Raw genomic sequence first — 18,995 nt, forward strand, 5'->3', positions numbered from 1 at the left:
TGCTATCTATTGTGGTTAAAAAAAAAAAACACAACAGTAATTTAAGTAGGGGAAAAGTAAATAAAGTTAAAGCATTCAATGGGCCTATATTAACCAGAAGGGTAAAGTTATGAACTTTGGATTTGATAATGTAAATATGTATGTTTCCCAGAATATCCTCTAAAAGAACAAAAACTGAATATTTAGTATCCAAACTACCAGAGGTTACAGGAGCTCCTGGAGAGCTGATAATGTTTTATTTTTTTGACCTGGCTGGTGGTTATAAGAGCTTTTGCTTTGTAATTATTTGTTAAACTGTATGTATATTCTGTATACTTTTTTATACATGTTATATTTCACAATAAAAATAAAATTGATTAATGTGGTTTATTACAATAACAGATGAAAAAAGATGATTCATATGATTGTATCAACATGTTCAGAACAAGTATTCAATACAATTTCAATAGCCATTCATGATTAAAAATTCATAGCCAGGAAAAATCTTATAAAGACTCTTTCTTTCTTTTCTTTCCTCTCCTTCTTTTCCTTTCCTTTCTTTTCTTTTGAGAACTAGAGAGGTGGGGGAGGGAGGGCAGAGGGAGTAGAGAGAATCTTAAGCAGACTCCTGGCTGAGCACAGAGCCCAGTGCAGGGCTTGATATCACGAACCTGAGATCAAGACCTGAGCTGAAATCAAGGGTCAAATGCTCAACCAACTGAGCCATCCAAGCGCCCCATAAAGATTTTCTTAATATACATGAGTGCATGTGCACAGACCCATACTTTAATAGGTAGATGTTACAGGTATTCTTTTTAAAATCAGGAATAAATAAGGATGTCCACTGTTACTTCTGAGTGATATTATGCTAGCGGTCCCAGCAGCAACATGAGGAAAAGAAGTAAAAAGAATAAGGATTTGAAGAAACAAAATTGTATTACTTTGATGTTACTGTACATTAAACGTATAAAAACTTCAAGAAAATCTAACAAATTATTAGGATTAATAAAAAAATTTAGCAAATTTGCTGGATACAAAAATCAATGTATAGAAGTTAAATGTATTTCTTTATACTGGTAACAAACAAAATGTAACTTAAAAATATACCATTTATAATAGCAAAATCTAACATAGTTTTTAAATATATATAAATGTATACATTTAAGCATATAATAAATATAAACACACATATATTTAAATATAAATACATATCCAAACTAAAAATAAAGCTGACAAAAGATGTTAAGCTCTTAATGAAAAAATTAAAAATTGTAATGTTTCATTGAAAAACATTAATGAAGGCATGAAAAAATGCAAAAAGAAACTTTGTTTATGGATAGGAATATTAAATATCCTAAAGATGTTGATTCCTCCCAACTTGATATATAGATTTAATGTAATTCTAATAAAAATCTTAACAGTTTTTCATGAAACTTGACAAGCTGATTGGAACAGAGGGAAGAGGGTTAAGGGAGAGAGAATAATAAAGACATTCCTGAACAATAATAAAGTGAGGGATTTATAGACTGGCCCAGGACAAAGACCAATGGAACAGAATAGAGCCCAGAAACAAACTCATACATATATGGAAACCTGACACACAGAGATTTCAGATAGTAAAAGGAAGGACTTTAGAAAAAAAAAAATGTTTCTGAGACAAATGGTTATCAATACGGGGGGGGGAGGGGAGGGAATAGGTCGCTACTTCACACCATGCATAAATATAAGTTCCAAATGGAAAAGGACTTAAGTAAGAAAGTCACATTTTTAAAACTTAGGAAAAATATAGAAACATCTTTATGACTTTAAGGATATGAGAAATCACAAATTACATGCAAAAAGGAAAAGACTGATTAATGAAACTACACTAAAATTTAGAACTACATTAAAATCAAAGACCCCACAAAGAAAGTAAAAAGACAAGCCACACATTAGAATATATTCATTCCAGTTATAACAAAGGATTAGTATCTAGAATACATCCAACATACAAACTACAAACCAGTAAGAAAAACACAAACACCCCAAGAGAGAATGGGAAAAAGACATGAACAGTCACTTTACAAAAGAATCCAAATGTCATATATACATCAACCTTACCCAGCAGGAAAATGCAAATTAAAACCCATCATAATATCAGATTGGCAAAATTTTTAAAAATCTGGATATGCCAAGTGCTGGAAAAGACATCAATAATGAAAACTACCATGCATTGCTGTTAAGAGTATAAACTGATAAATCAACCCTGGAGAACTAGAGTATCATCTAGTACTGTGAAAGATGCACATGTCCTATGACCCAGCAATCCTATTACCACCACAGGGAAACTCTCGCACACGTGCTACTATAGATGTGTACTGTTTACAGCAACACGGTTCATAACAGCAAACAACTGGGGGAAAGCCTAAAGTTGGATAAAGATATATTTATACAATGGGGTATCATGTGTGAGTACAGTACATGTTTGTATTTCTGTGGTGTTGGTTGTGATCTCTCATATATCATCCAATCCTCATTCAAGTCACACACATGCATGAGCACTGTGTAAGGGCACACTGTCGGCTCTATGGTCTGTAGTCACACTGCCTGGGTTCAAATCCTGACTGACTACCACCTGCTGTCCATGTATACCTGAATTAGATTTCCTAACCTGTTTTCCCTCATCAATAAAATGGGGTTAATAACAGTATTTCCCTATAGGGTTGATAAGATGAATGAAATAACACTTTATTATTACCATTAATATTTAAGAAAACCATACAGAAATAGGCATGATTACTTCTGGATAACAGATTTACAGGTGACAAATTTTTTTTCCCCAATTACTCAAATTTTCTACAATGATATTATGTAGTGTATAAAAGTAAGCTCTTCAACAAATGATGCTGGAAGAAATGAGTATCTGTCTACAAAAGAATGAAACTGGATCCCTTGCTAATACCAGATACAAAAATTAATCAAAATGTATCATGGACCTAAATTTAAGAGCTGAAACTATAAAACTCTTATAAATCTCCACACCTCAGTTTAGGCAATGGTTTCTAGACCAATGGTTTCTAGACATGACACCAAAAGCACTAGAGATTAAAAAAAAAAGTAAATTGACTTTAACAAAATTAAAAACCTTTGTGTTTCAAAGGACACCACTGAGAAAGTGAAAAGACAACCTGAAGAATACTAGAAAATATTTGAAAGTCATCAGAGTCTAGTACCTAGAATACATAAGGAACTCTTACAACTCAACAACAGAGACAAAAAATTAAAAACTGGACAAAGATTTAAATAGATATTTCTCCAAAGACATATACAAATGGATAAGCACATGAAAACATGTTCAACATCATTAGTCATTAAGGAAATGCGAATCAGGGGCACCTGGGTGGCTCAGTCATTAAGCATCTGCCTTAGGCTCAGGTCATGATCCCAGGGTCCTGGGATGGAGCCCCGCATCGGGCTCCCTGCTCAGCACGAAGCCTGCTTCTCCCTCTCCCACTCCCCCTGCTTGTGTTCCCTCTCTCGCTGTGTCTCTTTGTCAGATAAATAATAAAATCTTAAAAAAAAAAAAAAAAGAAAAGAAAAGAAAATGCAAATCAAAACCACAATGAGGAGTCCCTGGCTGGCTCAGTCAGTAGAGCATGCGACTCTCAATCTTGGAGTTGTGGGTTCAAGCCCCACACTGAGCACAGGACTTACTAAAAAACAAACAAACCAAACGCAAAAACAAACACACACACATACAAAACCCCCACAATGAGATACCATTTCAACTTCACAACTACAAGGATGGTTATAATAAAAAGGTCGACAATAACAAGTGTTGGTGAGGATGTGGTGCTCTTGGAGCCCTCACACACTGCTGGTGGGAATGTAAAATAGTGAAGCTTCTGTGAAAAACAAGTCTGTGGTTCTTCAAGAAGTTAAGTGACCCAGTAATTCCACTGCTAGGTGTATACCCAAGAGAAATGAAAACAATGGACACAAAACTTGTACACCACTGTTCACAGGATTATTTATAATAACCAAAAAGTGGAAACAACCCAAATGTCCATCAACTGATGAATGGATAAACAAAATGTGGTACATCCATATAATGGAGTATTACACAGCCATACAAAAAATGAAGTAATGATACATGCTACAACATCAATGACCCTTGAAAACATGCTAAGTGAAAGAAGCCAGTCACAAGAGGCTACATATTTTATACTTCCATTTATATGAAATGTCCAGAATTGGCAAATCCAGAGCCAGAAAGTATATTAGCATTTGGGACTTAGAGGCCACAAGAAATGTTAAATGACTGTTAATGAGTACAGAGTTTCTTTTTAGAGTAATGAAAATGTTCTGGAATTAGATAGTGGTGATAGCTGTACAAGCCTAAATACACTAAAAACCACTGGACTGTATACTTAGGTGGGTGAATTTTATGGTATGTGAATATTTAAAAAAAAGTTTTTTTTTTTTAGATTTATTTGACAGAGAGAGACACAGCAAGAGAGGGAACACAAGCAGGGGGAGTGGGAGAGGGAGAAGCTTACCCGTGGAGCAGGGAGCCCAATGCGGGGCTCCATCCCAGGACCCTGGGATCATGACCTGAGCCGAAGGTAGACAACTAACGACTGAGCCACCCAGGCGCCCCTATTTTTTTTTAAATATTTTATTTATTGATTTGAGAGTGAGAGAGCACAAGCACAGGGAGCTGCAGAGGGAGAGGGAAAAGCAGGCTCCCCACTGAGTGGAGAGCCGGGCATAGGGCTCGATCCAAGGACTCTGGGGTCATGACCTAAGCTGAAGGTAGAAGCTTAACCGACTAAGCCACCCAGGTGCCCCAAATTAATTTTAATAAAGTTGTCATTAAAAATACAGATTTGCACATAACATCATTAACTTTCAGTTTTTGACCTTTCAAGGGGCTGTGTGGTATACAGAAAAGTACCCTGTCTTTGATTCTAGCTTCAGCTCTTATTGGTAATGCTATGGGGCACTCATTCAACCATTCTGAGCCTAAGGTTTTTCATCTGTCAAATGAAATGAATAAAAACACTATCCAACCCATCTCATGTGGTTATTTTAAGACAAAACTAGATAATGCATCTAAGAGTGTGGACTATAAAATGCTATACAAATTCAGGTTATGTTGCTTCTACAGCTGGAGATAAGAGTAAGGGGCACAGGTAGAAATAAAAGATCACTCTTGTTCATGCTTTCCATAACTTGTAAGTCTTACCAGCTTACTGCTGCCTCCATTCCTTGCAACTTCTTCTTTCTTAGTGTTCATTGTAATTTTATATCTTTTAAGGCCCAAAAGGGTAAACTGCAAAAGGGTAAACTAAGCACAATTCGGGTAATGAAATAACCAGAACTAAGCAAATGGATCGGTAAAGACTATGGTCCTTTTTGCTGCTAGGTTAAATTAATTCTCCCAAATCTTCAAAGAAGAGTATCTGACAGAAAATAATCAAGCAAAGTCATACAGACATTTAATTTTGTTACCTCCAGCGCATGTATGGGGATTGAGCACCTCTCCCAACCATTGAGATGGCAAAGAGAGTCCACAATGCTGGCACTTCCATGGATCATTAGTCTATTTAAAAATTCCTCCTGAGTCAATCCAAACAAAATCAGAGAGAGTCCATTTTCTGCAGGGAAAATAAAAGTTACCTTAAATAACTTATGAGGACTTAGGTTTTAGGATTATAACATGAATTAATTTCTAATTACTTAATACTCCAGTGCTGTAATTACAAATATATTTATTGGATACCAGGTACTACTATGACCATAGTTAATTTGATTTTTTAATGTTTTTAAAGAGGAGTTTTATTTTTTAAACACAGACCACAAGGTACATTCTAGTAAGAACAATGCATCCTATCAAACAGGACTAAATCTCACTTTTCTACTTTCTATTATCCTGCATAATCAATGCCTGGAATCTTAAACTATTTACAGAGATGTTACATTTCTGATTTACTAAGATAAAGCAAAGAGCATGCTCTTGACACAAAGAAATACATAATTATGCAAATTTGGGTATTAAAGAAGAGACACATAGTTCCATCATATCATCCAATAGCTTTATAGGGGGTTACAGCATGAATGCTGAATGAATTTATATCCGAAATACCAAACTTAAATGTCTACAGGGCCAAACAGGTGGTGAGACAAGTGCAAGAAAAACCTAACAAGAAAATGGCCCATCTAAAAGAACTGAAATTCAGCTCCAACCCATAAATTACTATGCAGGAATGCTGGCCTAGTGTTGTCAGATCTTACAGTTTTTCAATAACAGCAGGAAATCCTCTAACTTTATGTGTTTATAATAAATAAAGTCGTTTTTAAAAAGCTTAGATCGTGCAAGCCAAACCAAATAGATCTGTGGTTCACTGATGGCCCATAAGCAGCCAGCTTGCAACTTTTGCTTGCACAGACGAGTCAAGTGAAGATTCCCTGGATTAAAACCAACCTTTATTACTCTTAAGACTTTCTCTTAGTATCTGAGCTGAGCATTTAGCAGAGCAAAATTAACCTTAATTAAAAATAAAATATATGAGACAACAGTACCAAGAGTAATACCAAATTTCCCCAGTGAAAGACTACCACTTAGAGGAGAGAGTAGGCACTAACATCCCCAGAGCAGAAATAAAATAGGTTTAACAAGCACACCTCTCAGCAATTCAACCTGATACAAGACATTCTCACCTGTCAAAACAAGGCACAGCTGCTGGTCTCCGCTAGTGTCTATAGGAATACACTTTCCGTCAAGGGAGAAACACTGCATACGCTGGGTCTCCATATCCCAAAGGACAATGGTGCAGCCCATCCTTTCCACTGCCCAAGTAAACAGTGCACTGAATCCTGTCACAGACATACAGGTAAGCTCAACATGTTCCTCTTGTTCACTAATGTTCATGATTTTCCATGATCTCCCTGGGTCACTGGTGTTGGCATGATCCTTCTGTGGAAACTTATAGTGGCTGTGCATTATGTGCTGTGGAATGAAGGCCCAGCCTGGCACACTGGTACTGTGGTTACCAGATTCAGGGGATTCCAAATGCAAAATATTCTGGAACCATGGAGCACAATAGGAAACCTCCAGTTTGGAGCTCTTTATTGTTTCATTCAATGATGATAGCTGGGCTTTCCACGACCTGGAAGATAGGGTAGAACTCACATCTGTTACAGTGAAAGGCACTAAATAAAACACTAATCAGGAAGAAGATGCATTTAAAAAAAAAAAAGTGTCTACTTCTGTAAATCCCTTTAGTAAAAAGGTCCAAAAAAAAAAAAATGGAAATAAAGTAAATCCAAAAAGGGGGTTTCTGTACCTATCAACTTGAAAGGAAAACTTGGTCAGTTTCATGTTGTAGTCAGAATTAACAGGATCATCTTCATCTATCCCCTTAGGGCCTTCAATAGGAATGTCTTCTGGAGTTCTTTCACATAGTAGGTGTCCTGGGTGTTGCCTACATTTTAAAATGATAGCCATGGTCAACAATGATGATCAAATCCAAATCTGTGTTACTATTGCTCCTGTTAAAAATTGAGGGGAGGGGGTGTCACACAGAAGGAACAGTATAGACAGTAAGTTTCTGTGAACAGGACTCATCTCCATTGCTTATAGCAGAATGACATATAAGAATCTGACCCATTTATAACTATGTGTGGTAATGAATTGTTGGTAGTGTTCATTTCATGATACATACATATACTGAATCATTATATTATACACCTGAAACAAATATAATGTATGTCAATTATATCTCAATTAAGAAAAAAGAATTTGACACTTATGGGCAGTTAGCTTTACGAAGAGATAAGAGCACTTATTGTCTACTATATCACAGATGTGATAAAAACTTTAAACTAGTGGCACCTGGGTGGCTCAGTCATTAAGCGTCTGCCTTCAGCTCAGGTCATGATCCCAGGGTCCTGGGATCGAGCCCCGCATCGGGCTCCCTGCTCGATGGAAAGCCTCCTTCTCCCTCTCCCACTGCCCCTGCTTGTATTCCCTCTCTCGCTGTCTCTTTCTCTGTCAAATAAATAAATAAAATCTTTAAAAAAAAAAAAAAACAAACTTTAAGCCTTTCAACAACCCTATGAGGAAAATATATCCCCATTTTATAGATAAGGAAACAAAGGCTTAGAGGAACAGTGGGACTGGATTTGAACCAGGTCAATGTGACCGTAAGTCCAGGTTTTTAACTGCTCACAATGCTGTCACCACAAAGTAAGATTTAGGCTGAGACCAGGGGAATGCATAAGAACTAGAAAGACAAAATACAAGTGCAGGTGTACGTTTAAGAGTATATGCAGAAAGAGGGCTGTCACATTTAAGAAACACAAGGAAGGCAAAGGTAGCTAAAGCATAGGGAATGAGAAGCAAGGGGGTGTGAGATGAGGCTGGAGAGCCTGGCAGGAGACAGACGGTGCAGGGCTTTATGGGCTATTAAGGATTTAGTTTCATCTTGGTGGGGGGAAGCTAAATAAAGGTTTTAAGTAGAAAAGCAATATGATCAGATACAGAAGAGTAGCTGGGGGAGAAAGAGAGGCATTTAAACACCCTGAGCACTTCAATTATTATTAACCCTTTCAACAATTTGAAGGTAGTATGTTAACATACATCTATCAAGGAGATGACCTAAAGAAGTCAGAGAAGGCAGGGTGACAGTGAGAGAAGAGGACGCGCGAAGACGGTCGTTCCCCATCCTCCCAAAGGAAAGGTGGATACCCTGTCCCCAGACTTTTCTGGCTATTTCTCTGATAAGCTATCCGTTTTAACAACATCACTCTGGCTATTGTACAGAGCATGACGCTGAGAGGGTTAAGAGCAGACATCAGGAGACCAATTAGGAGCTGTAACCTTACCTTAGTTCAGATAGTGATGACAGTGGCATGGATGAGAGTGATAACAGAGGACTTAAGTGGACAGATTCAAGAAACATTTAGGATGCAGAGTGACTAGGACCTGGTGATTCACTAGATATGGATCTAAATAAAAGAGGTTTGAGATATAAAAAAGAAAGGAAATGGAAGAGTCCTTAGAAAGAAGGAAGAAATAGGATCCAGAGCACAGAGGGATGGGCCTTCATAGAAGGAGGGGAATCCACTGAAATACAAGGGAAGATGAGGAGATAGGTACAGGAAAGTGAGTTTGCGACTTAATGTGAGAAACTGAGGGAGCTCTGGTTAGACCGATTCTACTTCCTTTATAAAGTAGGGGGCATAGTCACCCATGAAGATTTGGGGGTAAAGAGAAGAGTAGAGACCTAAGGAAAATAGAGGTTTAAAAACATTGTTGTAAAGAAAGGGCTCATGAAAAATCATAAAATTTCCAGTTAATACTCAGAGACCAGTTGAAGGTAGCGAAAGTCAACTTATAGTGCTATCAATTTTCCTTTGTGGTTTTCTCACAAGGGCCTGGTTGCTTGCATGCAGGGACAGAGAAGGCAGAGTGAGGGGGAAAAAAAAAAAAAAGATTTTGTCAGACCAAGTGCTACCATAGGGCAGGAGCAAGAGTTTAGGGTGCGTGCAAAAAAGGGACTGAAATGAGGGTCAGAATTCATGCTGGAAAGGGAGGGATGTGGGCTGGAAAGGGGCTAGAGAGTGGAAGGTCAACTGACTGGAAATTCCAATGATGTCAGACAACAACAAGAGTGGGGGTACTTGAGTAAGTGACGTGGAAGGTTTGGGAAGTTGTGGTGAGATGTGTAGAATAGCAATGTGGGGGCAGAACAGTTTCAAACAATGACAAAACCAGGGTAAGAGTATGGGAGCGGTCAGCTAAAGTAAACTAGTAGAAAAAGTCAGTGACAATGAACTGAAAGAACAAACCTAAGTTTAGCTTCTCAAGGAGCTTACAAACTCTGTAGGAAACATGAAAAAATGAGAGAATACAAGGCTATACAATTAAGTACCAAACTGTAATTCAAAGCAAAAGTGCTATAGAAGTTCAAAGAGAAATATAAAATGAGTATAAAATTACAAGTGGAAGGGGTTTTAGTAAGAAAAGGCCTCATGAGAGAGGTAGATCTTAAAGGATAAAATGAAAAGGAGAGACTAACATTCTGTATCAGGGGGAAAAAAGAGCTAGAACCAGGAGTGAAGAAAGAGAAACACACTTTTAAACTTCAGAGCACACTTAGAAAATAAAATATGCAGTCAACTCCCGAGAAATCATATTAAAGAGCATTCATGTAAATATAGAGATTACTCTTTTAGTTGGGCAGGACAGATCCCTAAATTTATTGTGAATAAAACACTAGCTTTGACTGATGTTAAAGTAGCTGAGTTTAATGCAATTTGTTCAAAGGAATGTACCTAATGCTCTCTTCAGAGCTCTCTTGAAGTGTTACCAAAATATCCAAAGGAATGGAACCCTACACTCAAGGATCAGGGAGGCTGAGTAGGCTTCCTCCCTCCTCACCTATCAAATTATTTTCCAAGGTAGATGATTAGGAGATAACTCTGTATACACAGGGTATGTTTTAGTCGGTAAAAAATGATCTACTGATAAACAAGCACATGATCTCAGAATGTGCTGATCATCCCTGCTTAAAGTTTTTTTCTTTAAAGCATTAAAGATTAAAAAAAAAGCATTAAGCCACTTAAAAAAAAATCACAGTGGTAAGAAATTCTGGTAGGTATGTGAAGATGAATTTGTCATCTCTTATGATCCAAACAATACGCAATAAAAGCCATCAAAGTGCATTACCAACTACTCAAGGATTTGTTTATCTCATTCATATCACGTTAGGACCAGAAATCCTAATGGTTTTGAATGGCCCTAACTACCGAAAGTCATAAATGTGGACTAGCCTACTTTTAGATAGGGTGCAATGTGCAGGCTGGGGTGTGTACTTATATCGCTCATATCATACCTCTCTCAAACATTTTAAAATCAGAAGTCACTAGAATATCTAAATCAAAAACACAAAGAAGCATTCAATCTTTACTAATATAGATAGCCACAAGTGTGGGTCCTTCAAGGGAAACACCTGAGGAAATCCTCAGCTGGACAAAGCTAGCTTAGTATCTTATCAAAGTCCTTCAAGAGAAAAGTAATCCCTGAGGCTGCCAGAACCCCAAGCCACCTAAGAAGCAATTCTAACACAGGGTAAATCCCTTTTTCTTCTACTCTAATAAAGCGCAAAAAGTGGGTAAATAATGTATTAATAGCCACCTGTGCTATTATGCATTATGTACTTGATTATTTTCAAAACTAAACATGAGGGGCGCCTGGGTGGCTCAGTTGTTAAGCATCTGCCTTCGGCTCAGTTCATGATCCCAGGGTCCTGGGATCGAGCCCTGCACTGGGCTCCCTGCTCAGCGGGAAGCCTGCTTCTCCCTCTCCCACTCCCCCTGCTTGTGTTCCCCTCTCTCGCTGTGTCACTCTCTGTCAAATAAATAAAATCTTTAAAAATAAATAAAACGTGATAATATAATCCATAGATAACATATACAAATCAAAATCACAACTTCAATATACATTAATAAAAAGATAGCCAATGGTCATTTGCACAATTTTACAGTAACAACCTCACTAGGTAGTAGCTAAAACACGATCTAGCTGCATAGAGAAATAAAACTGGTTTAAAAAAAAGCTAACAAGTACATTTTTCACCTTACAGTTTTAATTATTTACCTAGAATTGGAGACTGCAGTAATTTACATACCTGAAATACAAATCGAAGTTAAGAGCGATTGCAGAGTTGGAGGAGCTGACAACCACTACAACATCTAGGTCTTGAGACACTTTCAGCGAAGTAAAGGAAGAAATCTTGGCTGGCTCCTGTCGTTGCTCATTACACCTATCTTCCTGGGCAAGTGCTAAATCCACATGAGCTACATGTGTACCGTCCACTGTGTCAAAGATGTCTTTGAGTTAGAGTTAAAGAAAATGCCAGTCTTAAGTATGCCTCACTACTTCAAGCACAGGATGGGAGGGACCTTATAAACTTCATGGCTGCAAACTTGCAGGGATAGTAACAAAAGGAATAGCGGACACCGAGGCAGCCCTCATCACAGTAATCAGAGGACCATGAAGCTGGTGGCCCAATAAACCTGACAGAGAGCTCATTCAGCAATACTTGCTGAAAATCCATTCATTCGGTGCCGGGCCTTAAATGATACCTTGCTAATATTTTCCGCTAGTGTTCTACAACAGTGCTGTCCAAGAGAAATAGAATGTAAACCATATTTGTCATTGTAATTGTCTAGTAGCCTGATTAAATAAGTAAAAAAACCAGTAAATCTAATTTTAGTAATACATTTTATTTAACCCTATATATCCAAAATATTACCATCTCAACATGTAATTGATATGAAAAATTGAGATATTTTACAACCTTTTTTTCATATAAATGTTCAATATTTGGTATTTTACGCTTGTAGCAAATCTCAGTTTAGACACTAAATATTCACTGGAAATACCTGATCTGTATTTAAACTTTGTAAAATTCGCATTTGAGAACTTAAATATACTTAAAAGTTCTCCAATAATTGAAGCAAGTATCAGCTTTTCAATTTGTAATTAAGTAAAATTGAGAATTCCATTCCTCAATCACTGTAGCCAACTTCAAGTGCTCAACAGCCATAGAAGCCTAGTGCCTACCACAGCACTGTTCTATAACCTAGCAACAAAGATGAAGTTAATGCAACATTTTATGACATTTTTACAAAAGAAATTTTAATTAAGGCTATTTTATATCTACAGTAGAAAAACCATCCCTTGAATTCAGAAATAGAAGTTCCAAAATCACGTAAGGGGTCATTTTCCAAGTCTTTAGAACAATTTTGCTAATGATCTATGGATCTGCTAGAGACAAAAAAACTGTATTTCCAAAACCAAATTTAAAATGGTTAAGCAAATCCTATGATTCACTAATATGATGGAATCATTAGAGATAGGTGGATTACATTTATACATGAACATATCACATTATAAGCAGTCCTTGAAATCCTTTCTGGAGCAAGCACATAGGAGATATTTAACAAGCATGTTTTGAATAAATGGGTAAAACAGAGCATAATTTAGAAAGAACACAAGCTGGATCATTATAGGACTATGAAAAAACATGTACATGTTAGAAAATATTTCAACAGAATATAAAGCAACATTGGTGAGTATGTTAAGTTCATGAAGATCTTTTTCCCTGGAAAGTTTTACTGAAAAACTAACCATTTCTACCTATATACCAGTCCCTAAAACTAAAAGCCTAAAAAAAGGCTCATCCTTCTAGGTAGTCTCCTCCCCTACATATCCCCATCTTTGTTGCCAAGGATACAGATCCAGCCTAAACTACTCAAAACAAAAAGAATTCCTCTGCAGAGCTGTGTGTCAATAATCCTGTCCGCTGCCTGCGCAGGCAAGGGTAACCTGAAACAGCTGAGTACTCTGATCTCAGCATCTCTTTCAGGAAATACAAGGTGTAGGACAATACATTTGTTGATGAACAATAGTGATTTGTTATTGTGAAATGACAGAATTCTCAAAGATAATAAGGAAGCACCTAGGAAAGAAAAGATTATTTCAAACTCACTGGTCACAATTTTACAGTTGATAACTTTGATTTTGTAAACATAACACAAGCAGGTGAAACAAGAAACACCACTTTGTCCCACTCTAGGCAGTTATTGCTCAAACCCACCTAAGGAAGTGATTACTGGTAGGTAGGTAAGAGGATGAATAAAGATAGCCTACAATGTCTTTTTTCATTCTGTTTATGGCCAGAGTCTGATAGCACACCAGAAGATTCGAGGAGGAAAAAAAAACAACCCTACTTATCCTGGGAACCCCACAAGAACAATCAGATTTTTTTAAAAGAAAAAGATGGGGAAAAAAAAAAAAGAAGGCGGGTGCCTGGTGGGCTCAGTTGGATGAGCATGCGACTCTTGATCTTGGGGTTGTGAGTTTGAGCCCCACTTTGGGTGTAGAGATTACTTAAAAATAAAAAATCTGAAAAAGAAAAAAAAATGAACCTTAAAATCAAGGGTGTCAAGTATGCTACTGCCTTAAATAGAGAAGTCTGAGTACTTTGATTTCTGTTTCCCTGCAGCCCTCAGCATGGGTAACCAGTCTAGATCAGCACTATCCAATAGAAATATTGTCAGCCACAAACACAAACACAATGAAGTTTTAAATTTTCTAGTAGCTGCACTGAGAAAAGAAACAGGTGAAACTAATTTTTACATATTATTTACCCTATTACATCCAAAATATCATTTCAACATGTAATTAATACAAAAACCATTAACGAGATTTTTTTTTATACTAAGCCTTCAAAATCTAGTATGTATTTGACACTTAGAGGACATCTTAATTCACATTAACCACATTTCAAATGCTCAACAGCCCCATGTGACTAGTGGCTACTGTATTGGACAAGGCAAATTTCCCTCCCTGATTTCATCTCTATAAGATCTTTTCCTGGAATATCTAAGATTACATAGTAACATCACAGACTTAAACATGCTGAAAGACCACCTGTAAATACTTACTGATATTTTGATCTTCAATGAGCTTTTGCAATGTCTCCTCGCTACAGCTATACAAAATGGTTGCATCACATCTTCCATCTTTCAAATTAAATTCATAGATAAACAGTTCATAATTTTCACTAAGAGCAAGCAGTTTGGGCTTGTCTGTTGGTGAGCTGCTGTTACAAGAATCCTCCCATACAAAGCTAAGGAAAAAGTGTAGATTATTATATTCTATTATCCACAATGTTTACCCACAACAGTGAGGTCGGAAGGGCAGAAGGAGTAAAAAACAATTCTTTAGGCCACATGGTAGTAGCATTAATCCCACAACCCAATTTAAGGGAATGTAAATTGCTCTGGGACGTCCCCCCTCATTCCCCCGAGCCCCCTTTAAGCCAACAATATAGGAGTGAGGGATGAAAAGAGAGCATGGAGCAATAAATGATGGCTGCGTTTATTCCTTCATCTTAAATCCTGATGAAACGTTTAAAGGAATGGTCATAAGTATCAACAACCAAATATGTATATTATTTACAAGAGGTGGTACTCACAATTAACAAAATAGGTTTTCCTAACTTAAATGCTTTCAATGACTTTTAAAAAGTGACTATTTGTATTTATAGACTATGAAGACTCCAAGATGCTATATTATGGAATAGTTCTATCCAACAGAACTCTTCATGATGATGGAAGTGCTCTATACATCTGCGCTGTCTAATATAGTAACCAACAGCCACATGTGGCTACTGAACACCTGAAATGTGAATAGTGCAATTGAGGAAAAATGCAAAATTTATTAAGTCACATGTTGGTAATGGCTACCGTGCTGGACAGCTCACTTACAAAATTATTAAAGCAGTATAATGTCAACACACAAACAATGGCTAAGAATGGTGGAAAGAGACTAAAGAATGATGCTATAGCTTCAAATTAAATTACATTTAAAAAATTTTTAAAAGGGGGGCACCTGGGTGGCTCAATTGGTTAAGTGATCAATTCTTGATTTCAGCCCAGGTCATGATCTCAGGGTCATGGGATTGGGCTCCTTACTAAGAGGAGTCTGCTTGAAATTTCTCTCCCTTTCCCTCTGCCCTTCCCCCCGCCACACACACACGTGCCCACATGCAAGCACTGTCTTCTCTAAAAGAAATCTTTAAAAATTTAAAAATTAAAAAAAAGTGAAAGGGCCCAATTCTGAAAACAATACAATGGAATGAGAGGAGTCTACCATGCTGATAAAGTTTCATCTTTAAAAAAAGCTGTTTTCTACAGAATAAATTTTATATCTAAAAAAATCAGACTTGGTGCTCTAATGTACTTAAAGAAAAAGACTGACATACTTTATATTTCTATCTTTATACCTAAACTGATGACTTTTCATGAACATCCAATTCCTGTTTACAGTGAACATCTGGAAAACAATCTGAATGTCGATTATGGAAAAGATTAAACACATTAAGGCATATTTAAAAGGCAGAATACAGTTACACCATTGACATCATTAGCATATGGACCCATAACATGAAAAAACAGAAAATTTTCAATAAAAATAACTATAGAATGTACAGTTGATTCCAACATATATAAAAAGAACTGTTTACTTTGAGATAAGTAAACCCTGAATACTGTAAATTTGTCCTTATTTTTACCCCATGAAGTACTTGAATTTAAATCCAATTCAAATAGAAAGTCCTTCTTGACCCTCCTTCAATCTACTAATTTCATGCAGTAGCTTATGGATGCCCTCATTACTTCATGTGTGTGTCTTCTTTTAAATTCTCAAACACTTAAAGAGTTCTCCTTTTCTCTGCCTCATTCCTTTCTTTTCAGGACTGTGTCCACAGGTACTTAACACGGTAATAAACCGGAACACAGGAATAAACTGATTTCCGCTATGGAGAGATTCTTCCTCCTAGCATCTAGAGATCAGAAGTAAAAGAATACAAACGCCCAATCGATTAAAGCACTGGCTTATTTAACAAACAAATCTCTATTGTCAGGCACTGTTACAGAACCTGGCGACTCCAAGCTAAGACACATCTTAACTAAATGTTTTAGGAAATGGTTTCTGAACGTTTTCTATTAAAAAGAGCCCAGGGGTGCTGGCTGGCTCAGTTGGGAGAGCAAACCCCACTTTACCTTCGGGTTGTGAGTTGAGCCCCATGTTGGGTGTAGAGATTACTTAAATAAATAAAACTTTAAGAGCGAGAGAGCCCAAAGACTCAGAGGGCACTCTCAAACTTCATGACATAAACTCCAACTCCTGGACGGAGAGTTACAGAAGTGGAAAGTTAATACATGATTATAATTGTTTTTTTCTGTCTTCCCAAATCCTGCAAGCTCCACATATGTCTTACTAAACTTTTTAGAGACTGCTCCTATGTAACAGTTCGCGTGTAATAAATATTCGTTGAGTGAATAAATGAGTGGGCAAACTAGAATCTATCCTTGAAGAAGGCGGCGGGGGCGGCGCGCGCGGGGGGCGGGGAGGGGGAGGAAGTCGCTGTTTCAGGCACAAGAAAAAGGTATCAGGATGATTCAAATTAGAGATGATCCCCAGCTGCTAACTTTAAGGGATTTAACTGAAAGAAGAAAATGGGCAAGGTGCACAGCGCAGTAACGATTAATTAACTTATGTTGAATTAATGAAAGAACCCCTACGTTGGGACCTGCTCCGGGTTCGCTGTGGCCCGCAGAGGAGTTGGAGGCCTTTTCCGCGCCCCGGGAACGGGGAAGAGAGGGTGGGGCTGCAAAGCGAGGAAAAGGTTCCGAGAGGGCACCCGGATCGTCTCTGAGATGTTTCCCGCGGCTGTCATTCCTCTCCCGCCACCTCCACGCCTGAAGGAGAGCATTGGGGCCAGCCGAGCTAAGGCTCGGGACTCCTCTGACACTGCCCAGCCCCCCCGCAGCACTTACTGCCGAAAGGGGCCAGTGAGGCAGCAGGTACCCCCGCTCCGGCCGCCTGGCGCCAAGGAAAGCACTTGCAGGCTGCCTGCAGCTGTTAGGCTCCCCACAACCTCCTGCTCTCTGTGCAACTGCGCCCGAGATCCCAGCCGCCCCGTTGCCTCCACAGGGACCGGCACCAACAGCATAGGTAGAACCCGCTCCATGTCTTTAGCGCTGCAGGTGCCGCGGCCAGCAGCTCCTCCCGCGGCCTTTTCTGCAGCCATTTTGATTCGGCCATTTCTTCCGGTCACCTGAGCGCAGCTGCGCTCTGGGCATGCGCAGTGGAGCCCACCCTGTCGCCGCCTCGTGACTCTCCCCGGGACAGCTGAGCTGTCTCGCCCGATTGCGTTCCTGGTCTGTGGACGCTGGTGTCAATTGCTCCAGCAAAGTTACATCTGCCTTTGCTTCAAGCCTTTTTACTTAACTACCTTGAAAGAGTTAAGGGCCAAATTTAGCGGCCTCAGGCACGCTGTAGCAGTTTTACTCACTCCCTAGCATTACCCTCTGCTTTCTTAGTCTAAATGCTTCCGCTCTATTGGAACCGGTTCCTGCCTCTCTCTTTTTGCTTTTCCTAGTGTGCTGTTATTTTCGTTTACAGGTCCACATGGTACCATGTCTTTGGTAGTGTGGACCGATCCATCATACAAGGTTGACCTGAATGTTGAAGTCAAATAATATCCCTTGTAAAGGGCAGGGAAACAGGGTAGTTAAGGGGTGGTATGGGTAGAGTTCCCGTTTCATTACTAGGCTTCTCAAGGAATTATGATCCAAGGTCTTAAGCAGAGCTGGAGAGGAGCAGAGGGGGTGAGGAAAGAAGAGGAGTGGAGGAGGAATTTAGGCAGTTCTCCTAATAAACATCAGTATCTTTCTTAACACATTCTTTTCCACAATCAGCTGGGGTCACACAGGTGACCAACAGGCCAACCCCTCCACTTGTCCTTTGATTCACATCCTCTTGTTATGAGACTTTGTAAAATTTTTTCTCCTGCTTTTCTTTCTCTCCCTTTACTGGGGTGCTTTATCATGTGAACATGCTGTAATGTCACGCTCAAAAGAAATTCTCCCTCAACCTACCCCAACCACTACCGTCAAATTTTACTTCCCCTTTAGAAAATTTTTACTTCTTTTTTTTAACGCCCCGCCCCCAGCCCCCTTAGACATTGCCGATGGGCTGGATAAAGATGGTGACTGTCAACTCTTACTTCCAGGACTTATTCTAAATTGCTCTGCTTTCCCTCACCCCTGCTTCTCAATTCTTGCCTGAGCTGATGGAATAAACCTTTGAACATTTTTCTCTGCTTTTCTCCCTTGTTCCTCTAACAAGCAGCAGTCAGAATGATCTTCTAAAAATGAAATCACATTACATCCCCGTTTAAAATTCTGACTTCCCATTAGTTAGAATCCCGATTTTTAAATCATGGCTTATAGATCTAAACCCAATTTACCTCTCTCCAACCTCAATACCCTTCCACCTTATCTGTGTACTTCAGCCACACTTGCCTTCTTTCTGTTCCTGACATATATTAAGTTCATTCTCATGTGGCACCTTTGTGCTCACTAGTGCCTCTACAGGGAGTACTTTCAGCTTA

General features: G+C 38.5%; 1 protein-coding gene across 1 annotated transcript in view; it reads right to left on the minus strand.

Annotated features, from left to right (window-relative positions):
• SPG11 (SPG11 vesicle trafficking associated, spatacsin) overlaps nt 1–17,643 on the minus strand; it is an 82,184-nt gene extending 64,541 nt beyond the window's left edge. The window contains 7 exon segments of the mRNA XM_088024772.1: nt 5,473–5,618; nt 6,682–7,130; nt 7,308–7,445; nt 11,655–11,856; nt 13,266–13,490; nt 14,479–14,663; nt 17,377–17,643. Coding sequence (XP_087880898.1) covers nt 5,473–5,618; nt 6,682–7,130; nt 7,308–7,445; nt 11,655–11,856; nt 13,266–13,490; nt 14,479–14,663; nt 17,377–17,630 — 1,599 coding nt within the window. The 5' untranslated portion in view covers nt 17,631–17,643.
• Nucleotides 17,644–18,995: the final 1,352 nt, after the last annotated feature.

The sequence above is a fragment of the Eumetopias jubatus genome, unplaced genomic scaffold (genome assembly GCF_037043125.1).
Source record: "Eumetopias jubatus isolate StellerSeaLion01/CBP00866 unplaced genomic scaffold, mEumJub1_p1.0 scaffold_7, whole genome shotgun sequence".
In the NCBI taxonomy this organism is placed as follows: Eukaryota; Metazoa; Chordata; class Mammalia; order Carnivora; family Otariidae; genus Eumetopias; species Eumetopias jubatus.